This window comes from Sinocyclocheilus rhinocerous, unplaced genomic scaffold (genome assembly GCF_001515625.1).
Source record: "Sinocyclocheilus rhinocerous isolate Xijiao unplaced genomic scaffold, SAMN03320098_v1.1 scaffold1563, whole genome shotgun sequence".
Lineage (NCBI taxonomy): Eukaryota > Metazoa > Chordata > Actinopteri > Cypriniformes > Cyprinidae > Sinocyclocheilus > Sinocyclocheilus rhinocerous.
The window spans coordinates 787700-815671 of NW_015656185.1; the positions used below are offsets into that span (position 1 = coordinate 787700).

The 27972-nt window shown below is 37.9% G+C and overlaps 2 protein-coding genes across 4 annotated transcripts in view; one reads left to right on the forward strand and one right to left on the reverse strand.

Moving 5' to 3' along the window:
• Positions 1-5050, forward strand: part of LOC107719859 (G1/S-specific cyclin-E2-like) — a 13379-nt gene extending 8329 nt beyond the window's left edge. Inside the window, exons 7-12 of the mRNA XM_016527399.1 lie at positions 648-794; positions 2381-2476; positions 2873-3007; positions 3090-3201; positions 4057-4214; positions 4602-5050. Coding sequence (XP_016382885.1) covers positions 648-794; positions 2381-2476; positions 2873-3007; positions 3090-3201; positions 4057-4214; positions 4602-4685 — 732 coding nt within the window. The 3' untranslated portion in view covers positions 4686-5050. The remainder of the gene's footprint in view (positions 1-647; positions 795-2380; positions 2477-2872; positions 3008-3089; positions 3202-4056; positions 4215-4601) is intronic.
• Positions 5051-5334: 284 nt separating this feature from the next.
• Positions 5335-25868, reverse strand: LOC107719852 (integrator complex subunit 8-like). 3 transcript variants are annotated; one of them, XM_016527392.1, is made up of 28 exons: positions 25739-25868; positions 24599-24734; positions 23909-24083; positions 23387-23527; positions 21612-21683; positions 21482-21533; positions 20991-21173; positions 20033-20140; positions 19686-19841; positions 16159-16259; positions 15357-15498; positions 15157-15227; positions 14594-14772; positions 14362-14492; positions 13759-13869; positions 11915-12119; positions 11399-11520; positions 11047-11231; positions 10819-10852; positions 10661-10720; positions 10387-10448; positions 8176-8294; positions 6409-6512; positions 6236-6286; positions 6074-6147; positions 5929-5993; positions 5729-5772; positions 5335-5494 (listed from the first exon to the last, which is right to left on the reverse strand). In XM_016527392.1, exons 2-28 carry the CDS (start codon positions 24726-24728, stop codon positions 5378-5380), a joined length of 2994 nt encoding a protein of 997 aa, XP_016382878.1. In that variant the 5' UTR covers positions 24729-24734; positions 25739-25868; the 3' UTR covers positions 5335-5377. The 3 variants fall into 3 exon arrangements, with proteins under 3 accessions (XP_016382878.1, XP_016382879.1, XP_016382877.1); XM_016527393.1 differs by lacking the exon at positions 25739-25868 and adding an exon at positions 25589-25613; XM_016527391.1 differs by lacking the exon at positions 25739-25868 and adding an exon at positions 24885-24903 and having other exon boundaries at positions 14594-14769.
• Positions 25869-27972: the final 2104 nt, after the last annotated feature.

The following is a 27972-nucleotide window of genomic DNA, read 5'->3' on the forward strand; positions in this document are numbered from 1 at the left end:
CCAAATACACAAAATAATGTTCTTTTTAGCAGCATCATATGACCCCTTTAAAGACTCACTCAAAGACAGTCCATTTCCACCACCTTGTGGCGCCGAACGGTTTAAAGACTGACTGACAGCCCGTCTAGAACGCACAGGTGGAAATATCAATAGAAAGTCTCTTGTCCAGTCAAGTTATACATAGGCTAACAATAGCCTAATAGATTTTATTGTCAGGTTTATGTTCTGTTATGTGGATCGTTATTTTGTCATTCTCTTCTGTTTACTTCACATCCTGTTTCAATGGTTTCTGAATATGACCTTGTTATATCATAATCTATAGCAATCTATAGCAATGAGGTCTACTCTTATATTAAGAGTTCTTTAGTAAAACTTGCTTTAAGAGTTTTGTGAATAGGTTTTAAGCTTAAACTCCTGGATAGGAAGTATTAAAAGGAGCATTTGCTCACAGCAGCCAATTTGAAGTTCAGCATTGCATTTGTTAAACTTGTCAGAGAATCCCTCTCCCAGACATTTTCTCTAGTGTATTCCCTTGATAATGCAAAAAAAAAAACATGAAAACATCACGAGTTGAATCGACTAGTCAACTAGAGTCAGTAACTGGTTGTAGAAATATCTTCCAGCTCTTCATCTTTCTCTCTCTGTAGGTGTGTGAATCGTACACACTTCACAGACAGACCTTCTACCTGGCTCAGGACTTCTTTGACAGGTACATGTTGTCCCAAAGTGATGTGCAGAAGGATCAACTGCAGCTCATAGGAATCACTGCTCTGTTCATCTCCTCCAAAATAGAGGTATACAAGTGTTTAATAACTCTCTGCTCAATATAATCTATGAACATCACATTAGACTTGAAATTGTATTACATCTGGTCAACATAAAATTATTCATAACACATAAGAAGTCTGGCATCAGTGCAAAAACAGCTTCACGTTGAACACTAGAGAAAAAAACATTATATTACATTATAAGGCTAATTAGTTGAGCTGTGCTTGAGCACAATTCAATATTAATCAGGGATGTGATTTTTATGGGTTTCCATATTTTCAACCTGAGAAGTATTTCCTGTGTAAATTGACTAAACAAACTGCAAAATGATTTTCAAATACATTTATTTTATTATTGCTTTCCAACAGCACTGAGCAAGCTAGTTTCTCTGTGTAGCATATCAGCCAGTGTCCAAAATTAACTGTGCGTAAGCACCAAAGTAAGCACTGAGTAAAAATCAGTGCTGGCGTGTTTATGAAATGCTGTTACTTGGCCAGTTAGTTTTGTGAATTCTAGCAATGCATGGATTTGAGAACATGATGTGGCTTAGTACAGTTATCAGATTGCAAAGACTGCAGTTATTTATATATAAATATATAGTTTGACCCTGATGTGTTACATACATGCAGCTCATGATCCAGTGTTTTCAGTGTCTCAGAGCGATTAGATTCACATTAAATGCTGTTTCACACAAACTCAATCTCTGCAGGCGCATAGTTTGGGTCGCAGTGCATTTGAAAGCACAACATAACACTTCCAAATTTATAATTAGAATCGGTTATAAATTGGTTTTCAACAAAAGAAGGTCTTTGAGGTGCGTCTGCGGTTTTCCATCAAAATAAAAGCTCTTTATTGATTTATTAGAATTAGAATATTTTGTAATTTAATATAATAGAATTCTATATTTTGGCCTGTGACAACTGAAGTGCAGAGTTTTGTTTTTTTACTTAAAGGGGTGGTTCATTGCGATTTCACTTTTTTAACATTAGTGTGTAATGTTGCTGTTTGAGCATAAACAGTATCTGCAAAGCTACGAAGCTGAAAGATCAATGCAAACGGAGATATCGTCTTTTAAAATTCTGGCGGTTTAATGCCTACAAAAACGGCTGGTAGGGACTACAACGAGTTACTTCCCGGGTTCGTGACATCACAAACCCAGATAAAACCCGCAACCGGAGCACATGCTGCTGAGGTGAGGGGCGGGACGTTTAGACACGTGCTAGAGGCGGTTTAGCCAATCACAACACACTGGGCTAGCTAACCAATCAGAGCCCATCGCCTATTTCTGAGGGAGGGGCTTCATAAAAGCAGGAAATGATCAGTGCGTTTCTCAAAGAAGGGACAGAGCGGTGTGGAATAAAGGTAAATTATGTGCATTAACACATGTTAGACTGCACCCAAAACCAGTGAACCACCCCTTTAAAAGATTGCATTTACTTTGTTTTGATCACATGCTTGATTTATGCACTTGTTGTGATGTTAACCTACAGTTCACAGTCCACTCTAAACGCAAGCAGCATGCTGTGTCAAATATAAATTAATCTCATTTTGAGCTACTGTCTGCATGGGAAATAGATCACTGCAAATCACTGCATGTTCCTTGTTCTTATAGGAAATATATCCTCCAAAAATCACTGAGCTGGCTTATGTGTCTGACGGAGCCTGTCTGGAGGAGGAGATCCTGCAGATGGAGCTGATCATGTTGAAGGTGTGGACAGAGAAATCACTTCTGGTTCTGTGTCCTTTCATATGAGGGTGCAAAAATCATTAGAGAAATTCATAAATCAGTTATATGGATAGATATAAAAAACACAACATAATATGTTGAAAACAATTATATACAATTCAGTTTGTTGCATTTTATGCATCTTTATTTTTGATTACCAATTTTTTGGCAAATCATGAATTTTTTTAATTGAACGGTTATTTATTGGACCGATTGGGCCCCTGCTTTTAATGTTTGCATTGTAAGGTCTTGATGACTCAAGGTAGTAAAGTTGAAAACAGGGAACATAAAAACATCTAATAAAAAAATGAAATGAGAAAGTATTTCTTTTAGTGTGTATAAGTGTGCTATTTAAACGTGTCTGTATGTACTCGACAGGCGTTAAACTGGGATCTTTGTCCAGAGACTGTGCTCTCGTGGATGAAGCTCTACATTCAGATCGCCTCACTGTACGATCTCACCAATCTATTAGTGCCGCAGTTTCCTCAGGAAACCTACATTCAGATCACACAGGTGCACACGCTTTCCACACACCATTATACACTATTAAATTATCTAATAAAAATATCTTGACAGCTTGTGTTGTTTGTTTTAGCTCTTGGATTTGTGCATCCTTGATATCAACTCTTTGGACTTTAAATATGGAGTCTTAGCAGCAGCTGCTTTTTGCCGCTTCATGTCAGCTGATGTTGTCCAAAAAGTATCGGGTAAGATATTCATTTGCAAGGTCTACTGTTATATTAGCTAGGGCTGTGCCATATTGAAGAAAAATGCGATATATGCGATACCTTGTTAAATAATGCGATATTCAATATGCGATACGATATTGACTTAAGTGTAAAATCATTTAAAATTATATTTTAAAATATTTTAACATGTAAATTATATAACCAATATATGTTTCTCAAAATGAAATGAAAGCATCACTACAACTTCTGAATGTGACCAGCAGTGTTTTAGCAGTACATAAAAAGTAATGTCACAAATCAGAAAATGTAATTTGAACATCAATGTGAACAAACAAAAACATTAATGCCACTTATTTTATATCAATGTAACTTTGCTTTCCGTTTATTACTTAAAGTACACTAAGTACTTCTTCATATACTACAGCAAAAACTATAGCCTAAGAAAGTTCAAACATGATTAAAGGCAAGTGAACAGTCAGTAAAAAAAAATAAATAAGAACAAATACACAAATTACAAGCATAGATAAAATAAACAGCAGTATTCAGGTACAGAAATTTAATAAGTGTAAAATAACACTGCAGTGTTCACTGTATGAATTAAACTTAGATGAATCTTTGTTAAAGCTGTGTTTTGTTGTTTGATTAACATTAGTGACATATTGGAAACCATACCTTGGACGTTTTGCCATAAACGGCACACACGTTCTTACGTAGTTACTAATTACAAACATACATTTTTTTAAATAAATATAACTGCATCAAAATTTGCATTGTAGTTGTGTAGGTTGTTACTGAGCAGTGTGAAGAGTAGCGGTTTTGAACATGTTGAAGTGTCTCAGCGTAGATCAGACGAAGTGTTTGTCCTCCACACAGGACTGAAGTGGGAGGCCATTGAGACGTGTGTGAACTGGATGGCTCCTTTCGTGGAGACCTTGATGTGTTATAAGAGCGCACAGCTGAAGGAATTTGGCCAAGTGCCGTCTGAGGACAGACACAACATTCAGACACACGGGGACTACCTCAGCATGCTGGTGGGTCTAGTGCTTAACTAATATGTGACCCTGGACCACAAAACCAGTCATAAGGGTCAATTTTGTGAAATTGAGATTTATGCATCATCTGAAAGCTGAATAAATAAGCTTTTCATTGATGTATGGTTTGTTAGGATAGGACAATATTTTGCCGAGAATACAACTATTTGAAAATCTGGAATCTGAGGGTGCAAAAAAAATAAAACTGGTTTTGTGCTCCAGGGTCACATATTAATCATAGACATCAATGCAGTCGATGGATGTTGAAGTTCAGAGGTGGTATGAGAACAGAATCATCAGCATGTTGTGCTCATTTGGTTCTGCAGTGGCATTGTTTCAGCCAGGTGCATTTAACCGTTCTCAAGTCCTTGTCGTTCTCATTTACAGAAAGAGGCTCAGGAGAAACAGTCAGAAAGCCTGGAGCACTTCTTCCCACCAACACCACCCAGCAGCGCTGAGAAACCCAGCTAACACTAGTGTTCACACAGCAGGATCAGTGTACTGTGATTTTTACCGTCACTCTAGTTCTAGACTTCATCTCAAAGTTCAGGTCATAAGTTGTAAAACTGTAATATGTACTATGTGCACAGGGCTTGAACTGCTATTTAAGTTAACAAAATAGGCTTTAGAAAACTGCTGTTTTGTGTTCTGAACAGACAACTTATGCTCCCCAGTGTTGGGTTATGGTTCTCTTATACTTTATAGTACAAAAATAATTGTGCAAAAAATAAGAGCAGGCCTCAGGATTGCTAGTGGTATTTTTGTATTTTTTCTATTTTATTTTTCGAGTTCAAATGATGACTTCAAATGTGATTCATGAAAATATCAAATTTCCTGTCGGCACAATGTTCTTTATTATACAGCATAATATAAGTATACTGTTCATTTGTATAGAGAATGTAAGATGTTTAAATATATATATATATTAATTTCAACTTTACCAAAGGCATTACATTGTGCATTTGATTGTTCCTTATTGACACATAATTGTGAAAATTGGTGTGTGTGTGTTATATATATATATATGCACACACACACACCTCTATACATTTGTACATTATAAAAATAGGAGACACATGAATTAGCGTAGGCATATTTATTTGAAAAATGTTTTTGATTTTTTTTCCCCATTTAAAAACCAAACAAACAGTCTTGTAATTAATTTAAAAGTAGAGTTTAGCCAAGGCCTGTAGGAATTTCTTCTTCCTTTTTTGCGCTGCAAGCTGCAGAACTTCCTCTGGGTTACTGGAGTTTAACTCTGTCTGTCCGATGGCCTTGATCTGTGTTCAAAGAGATTAACCATCATTACCTTCATATCCATGTACTGAGCTACTTTAGATTCCTTTGTGATGGCCAATTGTGCCCTCTGAAAATCAAGCAACTTTTGTACAAATCTTGCTTTGAATCTGCACTGAAAGTAAATATTGTTAGATTGCATTTCTACACCATCTACAATAAATGAAACTATGTGGCCTAATTGATTCTTGAATCAACAGATAAATAAATCGGCTTACCGCAACTTGTCTTTTGTCACCCTCTCCTCGTTTATGATGAATGTCTAAAGGCAAAAGTTACGGTAAAACAATGGACGGAAAATATCAGATGTGCTGAAAAACAGGGTTATTCAAATCTTTTTTTATTAATACATTTGCAAATTAACTGATAACAGCGGACTCGTGTTGGTCTGAGATTGGGTCTTCTTTAAAAAGGATACATGTCAGATATTCCAGAATCGTCACGTCCCAGATGTAGCCATAGAACGAATCCATGGAGTCATGACTGATGGAATGGAGAAAAATGCAATGAAGAACGTTTCTGAACTATTTTGTAAAGCGGGTATTGATGCATTGCGAGTTCACCTGTTTTGCTCTTGTAGAGCTTTGAATGCAGTCATGTAGTCGACTTCCCTCAGAAACTGGCAGAGAACAGCCACCTGCAGAGTGCACACAAGGACATCATGTATCAGCCAATGCAATTCTCTGCGACGAGACTGGTGACAGTACACCGATGCGGTTTGTTACCTGAGTGTGACAGTTCAACAGCGAGCAACACTTGATCATTCTCTTCAGAACCTGCAGAAACATTCAGCGTGTGTCAGTCACATCTCTACAGGGCATTTTACTACCAATCCAAAAGTAGAAATGAAAGGGTTTTCTTTATTCGTTCACAACAGTGTTCTGCAGATTTCCAGCACCTGGTCGGTGTAGACGTCAGGAGGAACGGGTTTAGTGAAGTAATCGGAGCACACGGTCCCTGCCTGCAGGTAATAATGCATCGCTGCAGAATACTGGCTGCTCACTGAAACAACAAAAGAAGAAAAAATAAAAGAAATAATTTAATAAGTAAAAACTTAAACTGAAGTATGTTTTTCAAAGTAATTTTGAATGACTAATTTTTCAATGCAATTCTGTAAACATCAAATTGTGAGGGAAAAAAAATTAATTGTTTTTTAAATGCTTTCTCTGTATTTCTAACCTGGCAAAAATCTACAAGTACTATATTAATAGGCCTGTTGCAGTAATCAATATATCGACTTGTCGCACAATATATGTACATGACCGCAATCATTTTTGGTGACGCAATATATCGCCCATTATATTCACATAAAAAAAACACAATAACATAAAAAAAAAATGTTTTGTACATTCCACTTGCGCCTGTGTCTTTTGCAGCTTCTCGTACATAACGTGGTGTAGTCATGAGGTGCTAGTTCAAATAGAAAAAAACGCTTCTACAAAAAAAAGTTTAATCTGCAGATATGGCCTAGTTTAGGGATCTGTGCCTTTGTGCATACGGACATCTGACTGCTGAGTAGTGATTGTGTTTTTCAGCAATAGTGTGCACCCTTCATTTACAGAGAAAAGAAGGTCAGGGGAAAATCTGTAGATGGAAAAATCTCCATACAAGTTCTTTGCGCATTTTTATTTTTTTCTACTTGTTACTTTGCACTTTTTGTTAGAAAATGTTTATTTACTATTTATTCAAGTTTTTTAAGGTATCTAATATTTTGATACTTAATTTCCATGATCTAAATATTCTTAAGAATTAAGTGTTTGTGTCATTTGAAAGTGTGAAGGCCTTCTTGCATTACTATGCTGTTACATTATGATTATATATTCAGTGGCATAAAATGGTCTTAAAATGACAATAATATCGCTTATCGCAATTATTTCTGGGGCAATATATCGCACAACAAAAAGTTGTTATCGTGACAGGCCTATAAATTAATAATTCTTTTAGCATTTGGACCCATTTAAAAATGAACTTTCGGCATGAAAACAATTTTTTTAATATTTTGCTTTTAAAAAATGCTTTATGCTTTATGCTTTTATCAATGCATCTCTCTGAACTCATCTCTGAAATACTGTGCATCTGACAGACTTGGCCAAGAGTTTTTAATTGTTTAAATGTCAAAAAATTTATTTGGGAATCAAACTTTATTTTCAAAGAATTATGAACATTCAGCATCAGTCTGTGTAAATAGTTAAATATTTTGATGAAAACAAAACATTGCAAATATTTTATACTTCTGTATGTTTTAGTCACACCAGACTGAGTAAATTTAAGTATTATAGCATGACTTTAAATTTACTTTTAAGTTGAACTGCTTGGGGTTGGGTGATATGACTAAAATCTTAAAGCCTGATATTTATAGGCATTACTTAACCATGGCAGTGATACACATCACCTAATCGTAATTAGGCCAAACCTTACAGATTCATAATCCTCCATTTCACAGCATAAATTAACTAGCCCAGCTTGCAACTACAACAAAAATAACCACATACATAAAGCGATATACAATAAACTGTTAAATATAAACAATTTAGCGTTAACACAAACCTCTGTAAACAAACAACAATGTGTATTGTTTAAAGTGTTATATGAATCCTATGACCCCTCAGTGTTGGATCTTTACAGTATGAGTGCAGGGTTTCATTCATACACAGCTTTAACTTACCAAAGTAAATGTCAGCCTGCGTGCAGAGCCAGGACTGATTGTTGGGGTTGAGGCTGAGAGCATAGTTCACCAATTCCTTCAACGTGATGACCACGGCTTCAACATCCACCGACTGTAAACTGCATCAACACCACCATCATCATCATCATCATCATCATCTCCATCACCACCATCATCATTATCACCACCATCATCATCTCCATCACCGTTATCACCACCACCCTCATCACCACCACCACCATCATCACCATCATCACCACCACCTCCATCATCATCATCATCATCATCATCTCCATCACCACCCTCATCACCACCATCATCATCTCCATCACCGTTATCACCACCACCCTCATCACCACCACCACCATCATCACCATCATCATCATCATCACCACCACTACCATCACCATCATCACCACCACTACCATCACCATCATCACCACCACTACCATCACCACCACCACCATCATCACCATCATCACCACCACCTCCATCATCATCATCATCATCATCATCTCCATCACCACCCTCATCACCACCATCATCATCTCCATCACCGTTATCACCACCACCCTCATCACCACCACCACCATCATCACCATCATCACCACCACCTCCATCATCATCATCATCACCATCATCTCCATCACCATCATCATCATCACCATCATCAACATCATCATCTCCATCACCACCACCATCATCTCCATCACCACCATCATCATCATTACCATCATCTCCATCACCATCATCATCTCCATCACCACCATCATCATCATCTCCATCACCACCATCATCATCATTACCATCATCTCCATCACCACCACCACCATCATCATCATCACCTCCATCACCACCATCATCATCATCTCCATCACCACCATCATCATCTCCATCTCCATCATCACCACCACCATCACCACCACCACCATCATCATCATCATCACCATCATCTCCATCACCACCATCATCATCATCCCCACCATCATCATCATTAGGGATGCACCGATACCACTTTTTCCAGTACTCGCCCGATACCGATACTTTTATTTTTGGTACTTGCCGATACCGATGCCGATACCTATATTTTTATTACATTTGTAAATTTTTTAAATATTGGGTACAGAAACCAAAAGGGTATGTATAATGTTAGTTGGTTAACTTCATTTATCAAATACCATCATCATCATTACCATCATCTCCATCACCACCACTACCATCATCATCACCACCACCCTCATCTCCATCATCATCATCATCTCCATCATCACCATCATCATCATCACCACCACCCTCATCACCATCATCATCACCACCACCACCATCATCTCCATCATCATCATCATCATCACCTCCATCATCTCCATCATCACCATCATCATCATCACCACCACCATCATCACCATCATCATCACCACCACCACCATCATCTCCATCATCATCATCATCATCACCTCCATCATCTCCATCATCACCATCATCATCATCACCACCACCATCATCACCATCATCATCACCACCACCACCATCATCACCATCATCTCCATCACCACCATCATCATCCCCACCATCATCATCATTACCATCATCTCCATCACCACCACCCTCATCATCATCTCCATCACCACCACCATCATCTCCATCACCACCACCACCATCATCATCACCACCACCACCACCACCATCATCATCATCATCACCACCACCACCATCATCATCATCATCACCACCACCACCATCATCATCATCATCACCACCACCACCATCATCATCATCATCACCACCACCACCATCATCATCATCATCACCACCACCACCATCATCATCATCATCACCACCACCACCATCATCATCATCATCACCACCACCACCATCATCATCATCATCACCACCACCACCATCATCATCATCATCACCACCACCACCATCATCATCATCATCACCACCACCACCATCATCATCATCATCACCACCACCACCATCATCATCATCACCACCACCATCATCATCATCATCTCCATCACCACCATCTCCATCACCATCATCATCATCTCCATCACCACCACCATCATCATCATCATCACCATCATCAGAACATTTGACACCAAGATTACACCATCAAAACAAACCTTATAAATCACAAACTATCATTACATCTACAGATTTAAACATAGGAGCATTTCTAATGGCATTTCATTAGTTGTGACATACTTGGCCAGAGATGAAGGCCATATGGAGATATGCTCAGCTGTCACTTCATTCACTATATCATCCTGAGAAATAGAAATAAAAAACACATCAATCAATCCACAGAAATAAGATTTTCCCATTATAGTACCTATTCTGTTGTTATTTGTATTACATACTTCACCAATTAATTTTAAGTCATCCTACAGTATGACATAAAAAGAATAAAACGGCAACCAAAACAATTACAATCTAAAAAAACAAACAAAAACAAATAACTTCCATTGATAGCACATACCCGTACAATATTGTGAAGCCGCACAAACAAAGAGATGAGCGTTGTCAAAACCAGTGGCTCCTAAAACCCCAAAAATTATATTAGAGATTAATACTGGAAGTTCTCTATATTTAAGATACTTTTATGTAATGCGGTGTACTTGGCAATGTTACACTTACCCGTAGTTTTTTCATAAAAGTCATGAATTTGCTCCTAAAAGCACAAACAAAAGAAAATATAACAATGCATTAACATGACATGGAGAGTTATTTAACACACGCTGTGATCACGTTTTTATATATTATATTGCAGACGCTGAAACAGGCTCTGTATGTTTTTTTGTCCTCTGGAAGTCATCTAAGGCAGGTTTTAGAGTTATTCTCTATGGAGTGGTCCCCGTGTCTCACCGGGGCAGGATGCCCAGCGAGGACTCTCTCTGTTTGAGAAGGCTCACTCGACCGTCACTGCTGCGTTTGTGCTGGCTGGAAACACTGCAGATCTGCACCACCACCTCCCAGAGCTCCTTTGCCGTGCGTCTGCTCTCTTTGGGTCCTGGCAGCTCCTTACAGGTAGATGCTATCAGCTGCCCTAACTGCATGAAGAATAAAACACAAGAAGACATGATCCGAGGTAACAATTCTTACAAAATCTCACAAGAACATGTCTGCGCCTACTAGAAAATGTGTAAATATGAAAAGATTTTCAGACTGTGACTTTATTCATGACAATGAAGCACAGGAGCGTTTGTGGGAAGAGTACCTTTATATACGGGTTGCTGTTGACCAGTGACTGTGGCACCTGCAGCGTCAGATACTCGTTCTCCCTCCAGTTGAGCATGAACACGACACACTCCTCCCCGACGATCTGACGAAGCGGGAGATCTGTGCCGTGGAGAACATTGCAAGGAATTATAGCATCCTACCCGAAAATATGAATTGCACTTCATCTGGTTTCATTAGAATAAGCACATAAACCCAAAGAGCTTAATTTATGAAAGAATAAAGTCAACACTTTCACTCTTCCTGCACAATTTGGGTTGATCACATCCTGAGTAAATTGCCATTACCTTTCAGGCCAAAATCTGACGCTCACCTGCCTTAAAAGCCTAGATGAACAACTATGTGTAGATATCTGATCTAAGGTCAGATTCATTTATTTCTCTTTACAATTTCATTGCATTCCCAGAAGTGAGTGTGAAAGACTTTGCTCTGGTTCATGTAAAGCTAAAGATCATGTTAAGAGAGCATTTGTCTGCAACAGCTGACGTAATAATACCATGTATCCTTATCTCCAGATATCCGCGGACCCTGCTGACCAGGTCGGGTGGAGGTCTCTCCATGTTGCCTTCGGCAGCGCCTGCCTCGTGACCTCTAACCTCCATCAACAGCAGCTCGTTGAGCATGACTTGACGCAGCTTAGGAGAAAACTCTGTCACCAGCTCGAGGCACGCCGTGAACAGCTGACGAGCGTGTGCAAAATCCTGCAGCAGCCAAAGAGACAAACAAAGTGGCTCAAACTACAAACTAAAAGAAAACTGACATTTGAGACTACAAATATAAGCCTCGGTGTAATCTTTAATTAAAAAAATGTAATTTCATAGAAATAAATGTTTCTAAGAAATATTTCCCAGAAATAAATCCCAGCTAAATTAAATGAAACTGCCTCGGTTTTCAAAATGAATTACAAAAATGTGGCAACCAGAATCACATGAATACAAATGATACAATTATTTTTATAAAACGGAGAGTTCCGGTCCTTGATTCTGATTGGTTGAGCCGCGTTCGAAGCTGTTGTAAATTACTCTACAAACATACACCTTTGTTTACGTCTGTGTGTTGCTCGGCAACCACTTTGTTGGAACCACAACCGTTTCTGAGGAACTTCATTGTTTGGTGGAAGAATGCTGTTAATATCATTACACTTTATTTGCTGTTTTATTTTGTGAAACCTTACTACGTATATGGAATAACCATTTTATAAAAGCAATAAGCCCCGTGAAGCCGTGGTTTACAGTGAATTTATAACAGCTAACTCCGCTTCATGTCGTGACTAACAACGCCCCTTAGCTGTTATAAATTCACTGTAAACCACGGCTTCTTGTGGCTTATTGCTTTAATTTGAACTGAGTATTCTTTGGTTTCTTTTGGACTTAAAGGGGTCATGAAATGGAGAATCAAAATGTTCTTGATATTTACACATATCTGAGGTTACAATAAAAACATACTGCAAGCTTCAGAACTCAAAACTAACTCAGAAGTTTAAAATATGATCTATTATTTTCTGGCCTTCTGAAACACCTGGATTTGAAATCGGAAGAATCGTGACGCGAGTCCATACAGCAGTGCCAAACATTTTACCCTCTGACGTGATGCAGCTAACTTAATTTATTTTTAATCTTATAGTGCGTTTGTAATAAACCAGCGTTTTAATGCTATTAAAATAGCGAGGGCTATCTTTACTAACAGCCAGCGCAAACCCTCTTCAGCATTCACAAAAACTACAGTCAGAATTGACTAAAGACCAGCAGTGTATTAATATGCACTAAAGACACATTAGCTATGAAAAGCTGTGGACAGTTATTTTTGCAGCCTACCTTACTGCATATGCATTTATAGCAGTTTCCCTTTCAGACACAAAATTAATGGGAGGAGAGTATTTAGATGAATTATGCAAGGTGATTTACTAAAGTTTGCAGTAGTCAGTTTACTGGTATTTGTTCCATTATTTAACACCTCAAAAAGCATGCCTTAACCCCTTCTGCACCTGTGTTGTTTACAAAATGGCGTATTTCATGGCTTTTGCAGAAAGCAGCATTCAGAATCATGTAAATGTGAACAGCATTTTCCTTACACAGTTACGTGAAAGCGGTTTAACACATTTGGGTTTCTGTAGCAGAATGCATCTTTAGTGGGCTTGTAAACGCATATTCTTACAGATTACGCAACGGTGTAGAGAAAGCTATTCACTGATCTAGTGGACTGTGTTACAGGCTTAAGAGCACATTACTACAATAGTGCATATCAACATGAATATTGCTTCTGTGTCTTAAACAGCTGTCTTTCTGGTGTGCATGTAAACATACTGAATGCTGTGGAAGTGAGTCTTGTTCAGATACACACCTTTATACTGATGCAGTGCAGACCCTTGGCCATAAGGATGTACACCAGGTCTCGTGTCAAGTTGTCTTTTATTGCTAGTATGACGTTCACATAGTCAACAGGAACCTCCCACTACAAGAAAGAAATACAGTTTGCAAGAATGAAAAAAGAAGTCAATGTCAACAACTATAATTTATTATTTTTTTATAATTAAGCATTTTTTGTCATGAATTGATATTGCAAATCGCTCAAATAAATTCACAAGCTCTTATTCAATTTGCTGCAAAACAAAATTGTGTATAAGAAACACTGATCCAGTGAAAGAAATACAGTTTGCAAGAATGAAAAAAGAAGTCAATGTCAACAACTATAATTTATTATTTTTATACATTTTAACTGTTTCATGACAAGCATTTTTTGTCATGAATTGATATTGCAAATCGCTCAAATAAATTCACAAGCTCTTATTCAATTTGCTGCAAAACAAAATTGTGTATAAGAAACACTGATCCAGTTTGTTACTCGATCAGCACTAATTAAAGACAGAAGACTAGATTATCTACCTTTTATGTTCTGAAATGAGGCATAAGAGTAGCCTTAAAATATCACGTGGTCTTTCCTGACCTTACTGTTAACCCTCCAGAAGGGTCGCTCGGCCATCCCCTGCAGCTCAATGAGGATTTGTCGGATGTGTCGAGGATCCAGTGACAGAATGAGCTGCTGTTCAAGCTGACTGATATTCACACTGGCAGACGCTGGTGAGAACAAAACACAAACAACAGCAAGCACAGCTCTTCAGATGATAAAATGAAGAATTTCATATGGTCATGATTAAACGTCTGCCCATCAGATGTACCAGGTATATCGTAGAATGAGGGCAGTGGTTTGGCACTGAGGTTGACTGTGGCTGAGCTCTTCCTCATCTGCTCCATCAGGATCTTCTTCTCCTCATCTTGAAGGAGTTCCATGAAGAGTTTGTGAGAAGACACCATGAAGGCCAGAGAAACATCTTCCAGCCTGTTACAAACTGTCCTACAATGAAAACAAGCAAATGAACAGCTATATGTCAGAATATTTGTAGTATTTTCACACAATGATACAATTTAAAATAAAATACAATAGCAAATATAAGACGATGTTTAAAATGGTAAACAGTTACAAGACCCTAGATTATACATCATCTAAAATCCGATGACGATTTAGATTTTTTTTTTTAAAGAGTAAAACTGCTGCAGCATTTCCCCACACCCATGTCGGTATATTATTATGATAGAATTCACTTCAAACAAATCCACCTTTGAAAAGCATGTAAAAGCAAAAAATAAATAAATAAAAATAGAAAAAGACATACTGTATGAACCTGATTAGTCAAAAGTCTGGCAAGGGGAAAATAGTTCTTAAAACTGCAAGGGTGCTCACTTGATAAAAAGAGCCATTTTCCTCTTGCATGTTTCCGAACTGTGCTCCTTATCCATTGACCTTGCACACACCTGGAGTCATGTGAGAGAGAGCAGTAAAACAGCCCTTTATTTCAACAGAAGACCATGTGAGCTAGATCCGTTTAGTAAAAGAATAGAGTGTGTAATGTGTATGATTCAGTGACGCAGCAGGGTTTATACCTCCAGCAGAAAACTGATGGTGTTTTTGCTGGGTTTGAGGAGCAGCTGATGGAAGGACACACTGAGGACGCCACCCTCCAGTGCATCTCTCACTGCGTTACACACACACAGTTTATGACACACTTCCTCCAGAGCCCTGTCCCTGTCATTTAAAACACACAGACACACATACATTAAAGGAATATACAACGAGATCTATGGACAGCATGTGTGGCATGCCACTAACCACATGTTGGCTGACCTCTCTATTTGTGAAAGAAAAAAATAATTATAGTAAGCCACTTCTAATGGAATTCTATGAGGAAGTTTATAAGAAAAATATACAGCTTTGATTCCATTAATTCTGTAAGAATTTTGTAGAAGGAAAACGAGTTTGTATCTACTTATTCTATTCATCAGTGTTAGAACCATTAAAGAAGAAACTGCATCTTCCGTATTTCATTTCTGGCTTAAAAAGGGATGGGCGCAAGAGTACACAGGTCTTTTATACTGTACCGTCAAATGCTGTGATTTGCATGGTTGCCCTTTGCTTGCTAGGCTTTCATTGAGGTCACAAGAAAATTAAGCTGCGATCAACAACTTAAGAAAACAACTTATGTAGTGATCACGCGAAAAAATAAAGAAAAATAATAATAATCCATCGCCTCTTTGGGCTTCCGTGGAAAACACATTCTATACTGAGGAACGAGTCTCTGAACATTTCTGTGGTAAAAGACAGCATGCATAAGATGCTGTACAGGGAGTCATTTTGAACCCTGAATACACATATAATTGTCCATTAAGCATCTAAACAGCATCTCACCCTTGTTGAAGCTTGTGCAACAGCTCTAGCTGAATTGAATGTCTGAAGCTGTTGGGTAGAATGAATGTAACGTTGTCTCTGATGAAGGCCTCGATCAATGCCTAAAGACAAAAAACAGAGACAGTAAAGGTTACTGTTATACAAATTCACATTTCACCAACTGCATAGGCCTGTCAAGCTCCAGTGAACGTGTAACTGAGGTCTACAACTGTTATAGGAGGAACCAAAAATCAATTATGTAGATGTCTCTACAGTGACTTTACCACTCACCGAATGCAGAAACGTTAATTCATGTGTTCATGACCTCAAGGTTAGATTATTGTAACGCTTTATTGGGTGGTTGCTCTGTGCGCTTAATAAACAAACTCCAGCTGGTCCAAAATGCAGCAGCTAGAGTTCTTACTAGAACCAGGAAGTATGACCATATTAGCCCGGTTCTGTCAACTCTGCACTGGCTCCTTATTGAACATCGTATAGATTTTAAAATCTTGTTAATTACTCATAAAGCCCTGAATGGTTTAGCTCCTCAGTACTTGAGCGAGCTCATATCGCATTATAGTCCTTCACGTCCGCTGCGATTTCAAAACTCTGGTCATTTGATAATACCTAGAATATCAAAAATCAACTGCAAGCGCTAGATCATTTTCCTATTTAGCGCCCAAACTCTGGAACAATTTACCTAGCGTTGTTCGGGAGGCAGACACACTCTGTCAGTTTAAATCTAGATTAAAGACCCATCTCTTTAACCTGGCATACACATAATACACCATCGCATTTCTATAATTCAAATCCGGTAAAGGATTGTTAGGCTGCATTAATTAGGTCAACTGGAACCGGGAACACTTCTCATAACACCTGATGTACTCGCTACATCGTAAGAAGAATGGCATCTACACTAATATTAGTCCCTTTCATTCTTAATCCGAGGTTACAGCACCTAGAGACTACCTCTACAGCCCTGAATGTCAGCAGAGACCACGTCAACTAGATGCGCCCCAGAGACAGATCCCCTGCGAAGACCTCATCACGTCGACAACCATTAGCACAAGACCACGGGAACCAGATGAGTCCTCTGCACAATCTGACCTGTGTTGCAGCCTGGAATTAAACCACGTCATGCTGGTTTCGTCTGTTCAGAGGAGAACTGGCCCCCCGACTGAGCCTGGTTTTTCCCAAGGTTTTTTCTCCATTTCTGTCACCGATGGGAGTTTTGGTTCCTTGTCACCTTTGGTTTGCTTAGTTGGGGATGCTTGACTGATTGCACAGAAACTACTGGAAGAGAGCTGAACTGGATGATGACATCACTGTATCATCGATGAACTGACTTTAGCTGGAAAATGACTGTTATTGTCTTCTTGCATTATTGACAAACTATTTTCCTGTTTGACACTGTAAAGCTGCTTTGACACAATCACCATTGTATAAAGCGCTATACAAATAAAGGTGACTTGACTTGAACCAACCAGAAATATTTCTTAAACAGTATGCTATGATAGAGAGTGCCAGGGTGGCGTATAAAATATGCTCTATGCTGACGGGTTCAACATACTCCAAAAACAAAAAACTGGATAACCGTTTGATGACATATCCAAAAAACTTTCAAGCTGGCAGTTATCAAACCCTTATCAAAAAGCTCCAACTTGTCCCATGAGAACTGTTTAATTATAGAGCAATCTTGCCCCAACCAACTGTTTATTTCTGCAGAACCAGTAACCGTAGAGAGTTTCAGTCAGAATTTAGGTCCCATCATAACACAGAGACTGCATTTTTCAGAGTTACAAATGACTTGCTTGTATCATCTGACCACAGCTGCACACCTACCTATCCAATTGCTACCAGTTTGTTTGTGTTAATTGTGGGATGGAGTACGGAGTACCACAGGGTTCAGTATTAGGTCCTCTACTATTCTTTGTATTCTATGTTTCACTTGGGAGAGGTTGTCAGGGACCATGGCGTTAGTTTTCACTGTTACGCAGAAGATACTCAGCTCCTCCAGTCCTAAAGAAATACCTCAATTCTCTAAGCTAGCAGATATATTAGTAATATCAAAGACTGGATAGCTAGTAATTTCCTACGTCTGAATTCTGACAAAACAGAGGAATGTATTAGTTAGGTATTAGTTAGCCCGAAAACCTCTGAACATAACACAATAAAACAATGTTTTTGACTGTTACACAGACTTCTACGGTTAGGGACCTTATGTCTGATAGAAATCGGTGCTTTGACAATCATATTTCCAATGTTAGTAGCATATCTTTGCTACACTAAGATATGCTGTTTGTTTCTGATGCTAAAAAACTAATTTATGCATTCATGACTTAAAAGTCTAACCAAAGTCTGCAGGATTTTTTATTAGTCCGTCAAACATATATCTATTTAATTAATTCATACCTCACTGTTATTCATTATTCCCGTCCGCTGGAACTGAAAACACCTCTCTTATCCTACAAGTCTGCTCTAAATTATTGAATAGAATCTAAGGTAATATTAATCTTTTGCATTCCTTATCCTTGGGATACATATCCAGCCGATCCAGCTCTGGCCCAGCGTGATGTTGCTCTTTGATGCAAGGGGCATCTCTACATTCAGTGTGTGCAAAGCTGCTTTAAAACAGTACGTATTGTGAAAAGCACTATACAATGAAAAATACTTAACCATGGCACTCTTATTAAATAAAAAACCTTAATACAAACGTTAAAACTGCTCACTTACACGTACACAGGACATTAGAGACAATATTGAAGATTAATATCCCATTTCAGTTTTATGTGCTATATCTGGGAAATCTGGATTTGCATGAAACAAATGATACATATTTATGGAGAATATTCCTGGTTGTAACTAAAAAGGCTATTACTCGTAAATGGCTACAACTTATTCCACCCACTCTAGAAGATTGGAAAGCAATTGTAATTGAAATATGTAAGATGGAAACTTACATTTTCTTTAAAATTAAAAAAGCAAAAGGGGGCTATTCTATGGAGTAAATGAAAATAATTTTTGGACTCTTGAGAATTAGTAATGTCAAAATAGGTATTATACCAGTACTGTAAATTTAATGTTACTATGCAAGGTCACTAACGCACTGTACCTTACCCTGCTGGGGTTTTTTTTTTTGGTTTTTGGTTTAGCAGTTCTGTTCTCTTTTCCTTTCTATTTTTTTTCTTTATGATACATCTTTCAGGGTCTGTAAGCATTACAAAATGTATCCTGAAATGCATAGGAAGTCAGTTGAATTTGAATGTAACGTTTTTTTTTCTTTCAGAATTCGCCATTGTATCTTTTGACTCCCTTGACATTAAAAAAAAACAAAAAAAACAAAACGCTCACTTACACTTACTCAATTAGTAAGTCATCATATGAGAAGCAATATAATAAGCAATGTACTATAAATTTGTGGGAAGTTTGTGCAGAAGGGTCATAACAAACTTCAGGAGAGCTGTTTTTTAAGCAATAAGAGTATCATGGCACTCATTTCATCTGAACATATTTAATGGTGGCACAGTGCAGCGAGAGTACTTGCTGACCCCATAATCGTGGTTCCTCATGAAGCAGCTGATCTGGCCGTACGGGCTGTGCTGGCTCTCGCTGGGGTCTGAGGCTCCGGTCAGAGTTTTACAGGCGCTCCAGTATCCAGCCAACCGCTGCTCATCCACACAACAGAGAGATGCAGAGGAATCCAGCTGCCATCAAACACAACAACAAAAGAGCATTTCATGATTCAGAAATGCATGTGGATTATCTCAACAGATTACTACAGTCCTGGATGCTTGATTGGTCAATACAGCATTTCAGTTGTGTCATGAAGGTGAGTAAATAATGACAGCATGTACTTTTTTGGGCAAAGTTTTCCTTTAATTTGATAATGTCTCACCTTTGTGAGCAGTTCTCGTGCCATTCTGAAGTGTTCTCTGGCTTTCTCATACACTGAAGGGTCAGAACAGCCTTGCTGAAAGTAAATGCCTCCTAAATCGTAATGCACCTGCCAGATATTAACATAGTTCACTTTTAAAGGAAGAATGAACCCAAAAATTTAAATTTCCTGGAAATATCCTCACCCACCGCCATCTAATTTTTAGATGAGTTTGTTTCTTCATGGGAACAGATTTGGAGCAATAAAAACATCACAATAATCCACGCGACTCCAGTCCATCAATTAATGTCTTGTGAAAAGCTGTGTGTTTGTAAGAAACAAATTCATAATTAAAGTGTTTTAACTTTAAACCATCACTTCTGACTAAAATGTTAGTCCATACTCCATAATAACGCTTGCTCTAGTGAAAAAGTCTCTCACATCAAAATCCACTGACATATTTGTTTAGAACAGTTTTGGACTCTTTTTGCTCGTGATTGATCTGTGCATATTTCTCTCCTGATGACTTTTTCACTGGTGAAAGCAAAATCATGCATTATAGACTCGTAATTTAGCTGGAAGCAAATGCTTAAAGTTAAAAACATCTTAATGATTTATTTCTTATAAACACACATCTTTTCTCTTCTCCAGATGTTAACTGATGGACTGGAGTGGTGTGGATTACTTGTGGATTATTGTGATGTTTTTATCAGCTGTTTGGACTCTCATTCTGACGGCACCCATTCACTGCAGAGGATCCATTGCATAGCAAGTGATGCAATGCTACATTTCTCCAAATCTTTTTGCAATGAAAAAACAAACTCATCTGTATCTTGGATGGCCTGAGGGTGAGTAAAATTTCAGCAAATTTCCATTTTTGAGTGAACTAATCCTTTAATAACAGAACAGATCTTCGCATGACAAATGAGCACATTACAGCAGAGTTAACTAGTGTGATTTATTTCCCTGTAGGACACACCTGACAGTGCAGGTGATCAGCGCTGATGCGCAGTCCTGCGGTGGACGACTCGGTCTCTCCATTGGCTGTACTGGGATCAGCAGCCAGCAGGTCTAGGGTTCGAAGCGTGTGGATGTAGAAGTCTTTTTTAATGTTCAGGGCTCCTTCTAACACCGTGATAGAGTCTGTGGCCTGTTCTCTGAGCTGAGGAGCACAGCGTTAAACAAGTGACAGGGCTATGATGAGCTTTCCTTGAGAATGAAAATGGCATTTTAAAACGTGACATCAGACATTGATGAAAGTTAAACAATAAAACACATCAATCCTTCATACTCGAAATCAATATGAAGGAAGGAAGTTGTGGCTTGTATTATGCCTCACTGCTTCTTCTGCTGCTATTCTGTTGCACTACGTACTTCTTGTGAATTAGTAATCCAATATTGTGTGAAAATCTCCTTTTACAACCCAAAGCTAGAGCAATCAGATATCCGAAGCACTAATTTCAGTCGTACCACACTCAGTATGTTCTCTGTGAGTTCCTTTTCCTGCTGCACCAAACTCATCCTACAGAACACAAAACACTATTAGCGCTTAAACAGTTCACAACACAAAAAACTGACACCCATGTTATCCCTTCCTTACATATTCAGCTGATGTGGTCCAGGTTTGGTCTGCTTCTCTGGAAAGCTGCTCAACACAATCGTACGAATGGCCCTATTGAGACAAAGATCATATCACACTGTTAACACAGCAAGTGGCTGATGCAGAATCAGCTTGAAGATTCATGGACCATTCAGCTGTAATCTGCTGCAAGCTCAAAGCTACACTTAAGCAACAGTAAAAGAAGTGGATTTCTTTGTTGCTTATTTCATTTGCATCAGAAATATGCAACGTGTCTATATATATATATATATATACAGTGGGTACGGAAAGTATTCAGACCCCCTTAAATTTTTCACTCTTTGTTATATTGCAGCCATTTGCTAAAATCATTTAAGTAATTTTTTTTTCCTCATTAATGTACACACAGCACCCCATATTGACAGAAAAACACAGAATTGTTGACATCTTTGCAGATTTATTAAAAAAGAAAAACTGAAAAATGCTCAGTATTTAGTAGAAGCACCCTTTTGATCTAATACAGCCATGAGTCTTTTTGGGAAAGATCCAACAAGTTTTTCACACCTGGATTTGGCGATCCTCTGCCATTCCTCCTTGCAGATCCTCTGAATACTTTCCGTACCCACTGTATGTGTGTGTATGTATATATATGTGACCCTGGTTAAAACCAGTCTTAAGTCGCTGGGGTATATTTGTAGCAATAGCCAAAAAAACATTGTATGGGTCTAAATTATCAATTTTTCTTTTATGCCGAAAATCATTAGGATATTAAGCAAAGATCATGTTCCATGAAGATATTTTGTAAATTTCCTACCCCCTTGTGACTGGTTTTGTGGTCCAGGGTCACAGAGAGAGAGAATTACATATACATTACGTATTTATCCTATTATTCATGTTTGTTTGCTTGGTCAGTATCTTTGGTGGTTTTGGTTTGTCAACCAGAATCAGAATCAAGCATTCAACAGCCCCACGGTACAATATGATCTGCCAATAATTAATATAATTAATTGCAAATTAATCACAGAACAATTTTGGCTGAGAAATAAACAAAACAATAAATAAAAAATAACCCAAAAATCAGTTAAAGTCATTACTATTCATTGTTTTTTATTTTGAAATTAATATTGAAATGATTAAAAAAAATTTAAATAAATGATACTCTCAATATAAAACTAAAACCACCAGTAGATGGCAGCAAGTCATTGTTTTATTGCAGGGGTGTCCAAACTCGGTCCTTGAGTTTAGTTACATCTTGCCTCAACAACACACCTGACTGGATGTTTCTAGTATGCCTAGTAAGAGCTTGATTAGCTGGTTCAGGTGTGTTTGATTAGGTTTGGAGCTAAACTCTGCAGGACACCGGCCCTCCAGGACCGAGTTTGGACACCCCTGCTTTCATGAGTGAGTAATTCATTCAACCAATTAGTTCAAAAGGCTAATTAATTCATAAACTAAGCCAGTGACTGTTTTATGTTTAATTTTTTTTCCTTAAACCTTCTCTCATTTCAAAGGCTGTGCCCTCCAGGTTGCATTGGCAGGCCGCATACACCACAGAGCAGGTCTCATTTCAGAGAAGAAATCATTGCAAAACTGACTGTAATTCCTCATGAGGCATAATATACGGTCATTTCTTTCTAACTTTGGAATTAAATGGTACATTTTCTGAAACGAGGCAGCCTCAATGATGTGTGCGATCTCCTCCAGAGGACCTTCGAAATGAGTCGCAGCCCCAGATCTTACAAAGTTTTACCTGAGCCTGCATTAGCTATGACACACAGTTAAACTGTCACACTGACCATCTGTTGTAGACGAGCACGGCCATGGCTGTGGTGGGCGGCAGGGTGGACAAATCCAGATCTACATGCTTAACTCCAGGAGGAACACGACTGACGCACAGAAGCTCATTCAGTAACATATTAAGCACAGGGATGGTCAAACTGTGAATCAAACAGGAAGGCAAAGAGGACAGTTTAAACGAGAAGAGAAATGATCAAATGTGGACGATCGAGGGATTGCATGTTGTCTAAAGATGGACTAAGATGTCCAATCGTCCAACCCAATTTTTACATTTTCTTAAGAGAATGTAAGTGGAGTTTGCCTGTGCAAAAATGATGGCCACAATGGTCAGGCATTGCTTTGAGGCTGTTCTAAATGTGTGTTTTCAGCACATTGCTGAGTGGCTCGTTAAAGTGGAACTCTGGGTGGCTGCTAATAATAAAAATAAAATTAAAAGACTTCTTTCAGGTAACACAGAAAATCAGTATATTGCCCTCAAAGGGAAAACAACAATTCAAATCGCATGCTTTATCTTCACTCACCCCTTCTCTAGTTCTTTCAAATCCCATGTCAGGTGTGCAGCAGCTTTGAGAGCCATCAGCTTCAGTGTGCGGTTCCTCCGGTTGTCCGCTGGCGGCTGAACCTGGTTCTGCTCATTCACAGACGGTTTGGAGGCTTGCTCCAGAAACTGAACGATGAGCTGAACAGGAGACGGGTCTGTGGAAACCATATAAAACTTAATTCTGAAGCTCATCACAGGAAACAAAGGGCTCGTGAAAAAGCATTTGCGGCTGATTTTACTTCTGTGATCTGACAGGTTTCCCAGTGAAACAGCACATGGGGGAAAAGCAGGAATTGATCTTATCCATGCAGAGATTATGAAGACGTGTTACAAGCTGAACTTAAAATAATATACAGCACACATATTACTAGGACAGTCCTCTGGCATAACCTCAGCCTTAGAAAAACACTTTACTACAGTAAAGTCATGATAATATGCAATCTCCTTCAAGCAATGTAAGAGGATTTGTTTGTTTTCCTGACATTTTGTTTCTTTATGTGTCCTGTCACAGTTTCATAAACTGAACCGAAAATATTCTGCAGTTCTCATAATAACACAAAAGAGCTCCAACACTGTTTTGCGCCATTGTTTTGGCAATGCATCTGTCAATCGAACTACAACAGAAATCACGACAGGGCTTGGTGGTGGCTCTAGGGCATAAGATGCACACCTGGATGAGGGCCCTGCAGGTGCTGCTCCAGTAGCGATGGATCCAGCAGAAACTCAAACCAGGAGGCCTGCGGCGGGGTGCAGGGCCGACTGCAGCTCAACGCCTCGCGGTCTGCCACCTCAGCACTCATACTGACCTGCACAAAACATCAGCGCATGGCATTCAGTACATAAAGCATAATAGCTTTTTATATGCTTTATTTGAACCATCAATTTACACTATGGTACAACAAAATTAGAACACAATAATTAAAAATAACCAATGGAGAGAAAGAAAGAAAACATACCAATACCATAGCTCAAAATAGAAACGTAATAAATAATAAAGGAAAAAGAAAGAAGAGGGCATTATACAGAACAATAACAATTAAACATTAAATACAATAGAAAATGTGTAGGCCATGCAAATTGTACATGTTCTGAGTGCTTTCTTGTTAAGTGAAACTGAAATTGTAAGCAAATAAAGTTTTCTCTTGTAAAAACACTACAAAAACAGGTTTGCAATTCGAAAATTTGCATTTGTGATATAGGGTCTACATAAGAAGAGACTTAGGTTTATTACAAAACAATCCAAAAATAGTAAATTTGGGATTCACTGAAAAATCTAACTAACAAACTAACATCTTTCCAGAGATGAGAAGAATAACTGCATGACCAAAACAAATGAAGAAGGGTTTCGGTGTCATTCCGACAAAAGGAGCATTTTGTGTCAAAATCAGATCCAATTTTTTTCTTCAGAAAATTTTTGACAGGGTAAATGTTATGGAGTATAACGCGTATTAGCTCTGTCTTAAAATACAGCGAACAGACGTCAAAAAAAAAAACAGGTCATGAACACAGTATTTTTGGGCTTGAGTGTGGATTGTATACATGATGCCCAAAAATGCTGTCTAGGTAGGCAGCTCACAAGGATTTGGCACACTGTGATGTACTGGTTCAACATTTTTGAGCTTTTAATTGCAATCATATTATTTCATTACGTTTTAGTTACCGTTGATTATTGACGATAGTAATATTGGTGTCAGTCATGTTCAGAGTTAACTTAATATCAGGCTCGTGAAAACTGTTTAGATGTGACTCAATGCTAGTCTTTGATCTTTATAGTCCCACCGGTTTTATCATTTCCTGCATTATCACTCACCTGCTTTGAACGTCTGAATTAAAAACACGATTTATATTACAAACTGTTTCTATCAACGCAAAGACTACTGTTCCTAGACGCCATAGCATTGTGTTTCTTCATTGCAGAGGATCTATGAGAGACTGCGCGAAACAGCGCCGCTTGCTGGACAGGCGGGTACAGAGCGCGCACAATTTATGAATATACCAATAATGTCCAGGAAAGAAAATATTTTGGAAACACGGTTGTTCAAAATGGCACATATCAAAACAAAAAATTGTATATTTAAGTGTTCTTTTGTGTTATTTGATGTAATTTAGTATTATATTGATTATTTCAATAGCATTCTCTGTTTGCTTTAAGGGTCATTGAACACTTACACATTTTTGAACAATTACAAATTAAGTTTTTTTTATTAGCAGGTAAACTAGTAAAACTACACATTCTGAACAATTATAGTTTTAAGCAGTGTATTAGCAGTTAGTTAGTATAAAATAGGGCACAATCTATGTTAATATGAGGGAATTTTCCGTATTGATTTTTCACAGGTTTTTTTACCTGCATTTTAAATTACGCATAGCATTTTGTGTTTTCGTGTTACATGGTTACAATGGATAATGAATAATGGATAACGGATAATGTCCTGGAAAATAACTAGTACCTTTTCCATTTTTCTAGATATTTTTCTTACAGTGTACTAACTGAGCAAAAATCGCAGGTACAAGCTACTAACAAGGTGTATCATAAATGAACAATTATTCAAATATTCAATTATTATTATTAAATTAAACAATTGCAAATAGCAGCTAACTCAGGGACGTGCACAGACATTTTGAGGGGCAGGGGCTCAAGTGGAAAAAAACGGCACTTCTCATATTTATTTTCTAAACAAAACGTTAAATATGTGACCCTGCCTGTGAAAACCCAGCTAAAGTAATTTTGTGATTTACTGTTTTCTACATGAAATCATCCTTCATAAAGATGTAAAACATTCTGTGAAAATATAACCTTTATATCTTTAATATTGACTGAGTAAGGTCATGTCAAAGATTGAAATCATAGTGAAATTAATGGTTGAAATCAAACTTTGATGCTTGTTATCTCATGATTAGATTTTAAGACTTTAGCCTGGATTTCACAGACAGGGTCACATATATTAGGGGTGTGCGATATTGACAAAAAACATATCTCAATATTTTCTGGGATTTTATCGATAAAGATAATTAGACAATATTTTGCTGAGTGTGTTATTGTGCTGATATCTTAAGGACTACCGTGGACAGCTGCCTGACTCCTAAAGTTTTTGATATTTCCTGTGTGGTGATCAGTTCACACACTGATAGAAATTAATCTTTTCCAATAAGTTTAAATTGATTTTTTACCTTTTATGGGCATTTTTACCTTTATAAAGCATTTTATTCTAAAAATGTCCATTATCTTTTGAGTCAAGGGCTGTTACCAAGCAAATGAAATCAGTATTGACCAAATTAATCTTTGCAATGCAGAGGAAACACAGAAGCTGCATCAGAAGTGGCATTTAGATGCATTTACACACTGTATAATGCAGGACATGAATGCATTTAACATTCAGTTACAAATGCATTAATACTGTTTTGATATTTTAAACATAAAACGTTGAATACTGATATTTGAAATTATTTTTTAAAAATGAAAAGATACTTTAAATGTGAAAATAAATCCACCAGTAGGTGGCAGCAAGTCACTGTTAATAAGTGAGTCATATCCCTGGGAGTTCAGTGTTGTTAATCTGCCTGAGACCATTAGCAGTGTCCTGCCGGAGTTGTTCCAGCTGCTGGGTGTCTTCTGAGGTCTCATTATACCACCAATATATACATTTATGCCCCCATATCTTGAATTTTGTGATCATTCTAAATGCATTTTAATAAACTGAATCATGCAGTGAAAGAACGCGCACTGGTCTAACCTCATTTTGTGTGATTTAGATGGAAAATGTGTGCCTTTTTATCGTTTAAGTCACTTATCAAAAGTTAACTTAATTCATGTGATGTGTGTACTGCTAGGCATCTTTGGTTTCCTCATTTTGTGTGATTTAGATGGAAAATGTGTGCCTTTTTATCGTTTAAGTCACTTATCAAAAGTTGCTAAAAGTTGCCAAATAAATTTTAAAAACAGCTAAATTTGTTGCTAGGTGCTTTTGGAAGAAAAAGTTGCTAGGGTCGTGTGAAAAGTTGCTAAATTTAGCAACAAAATTGCTAAGTTGGCAACACTGGTTC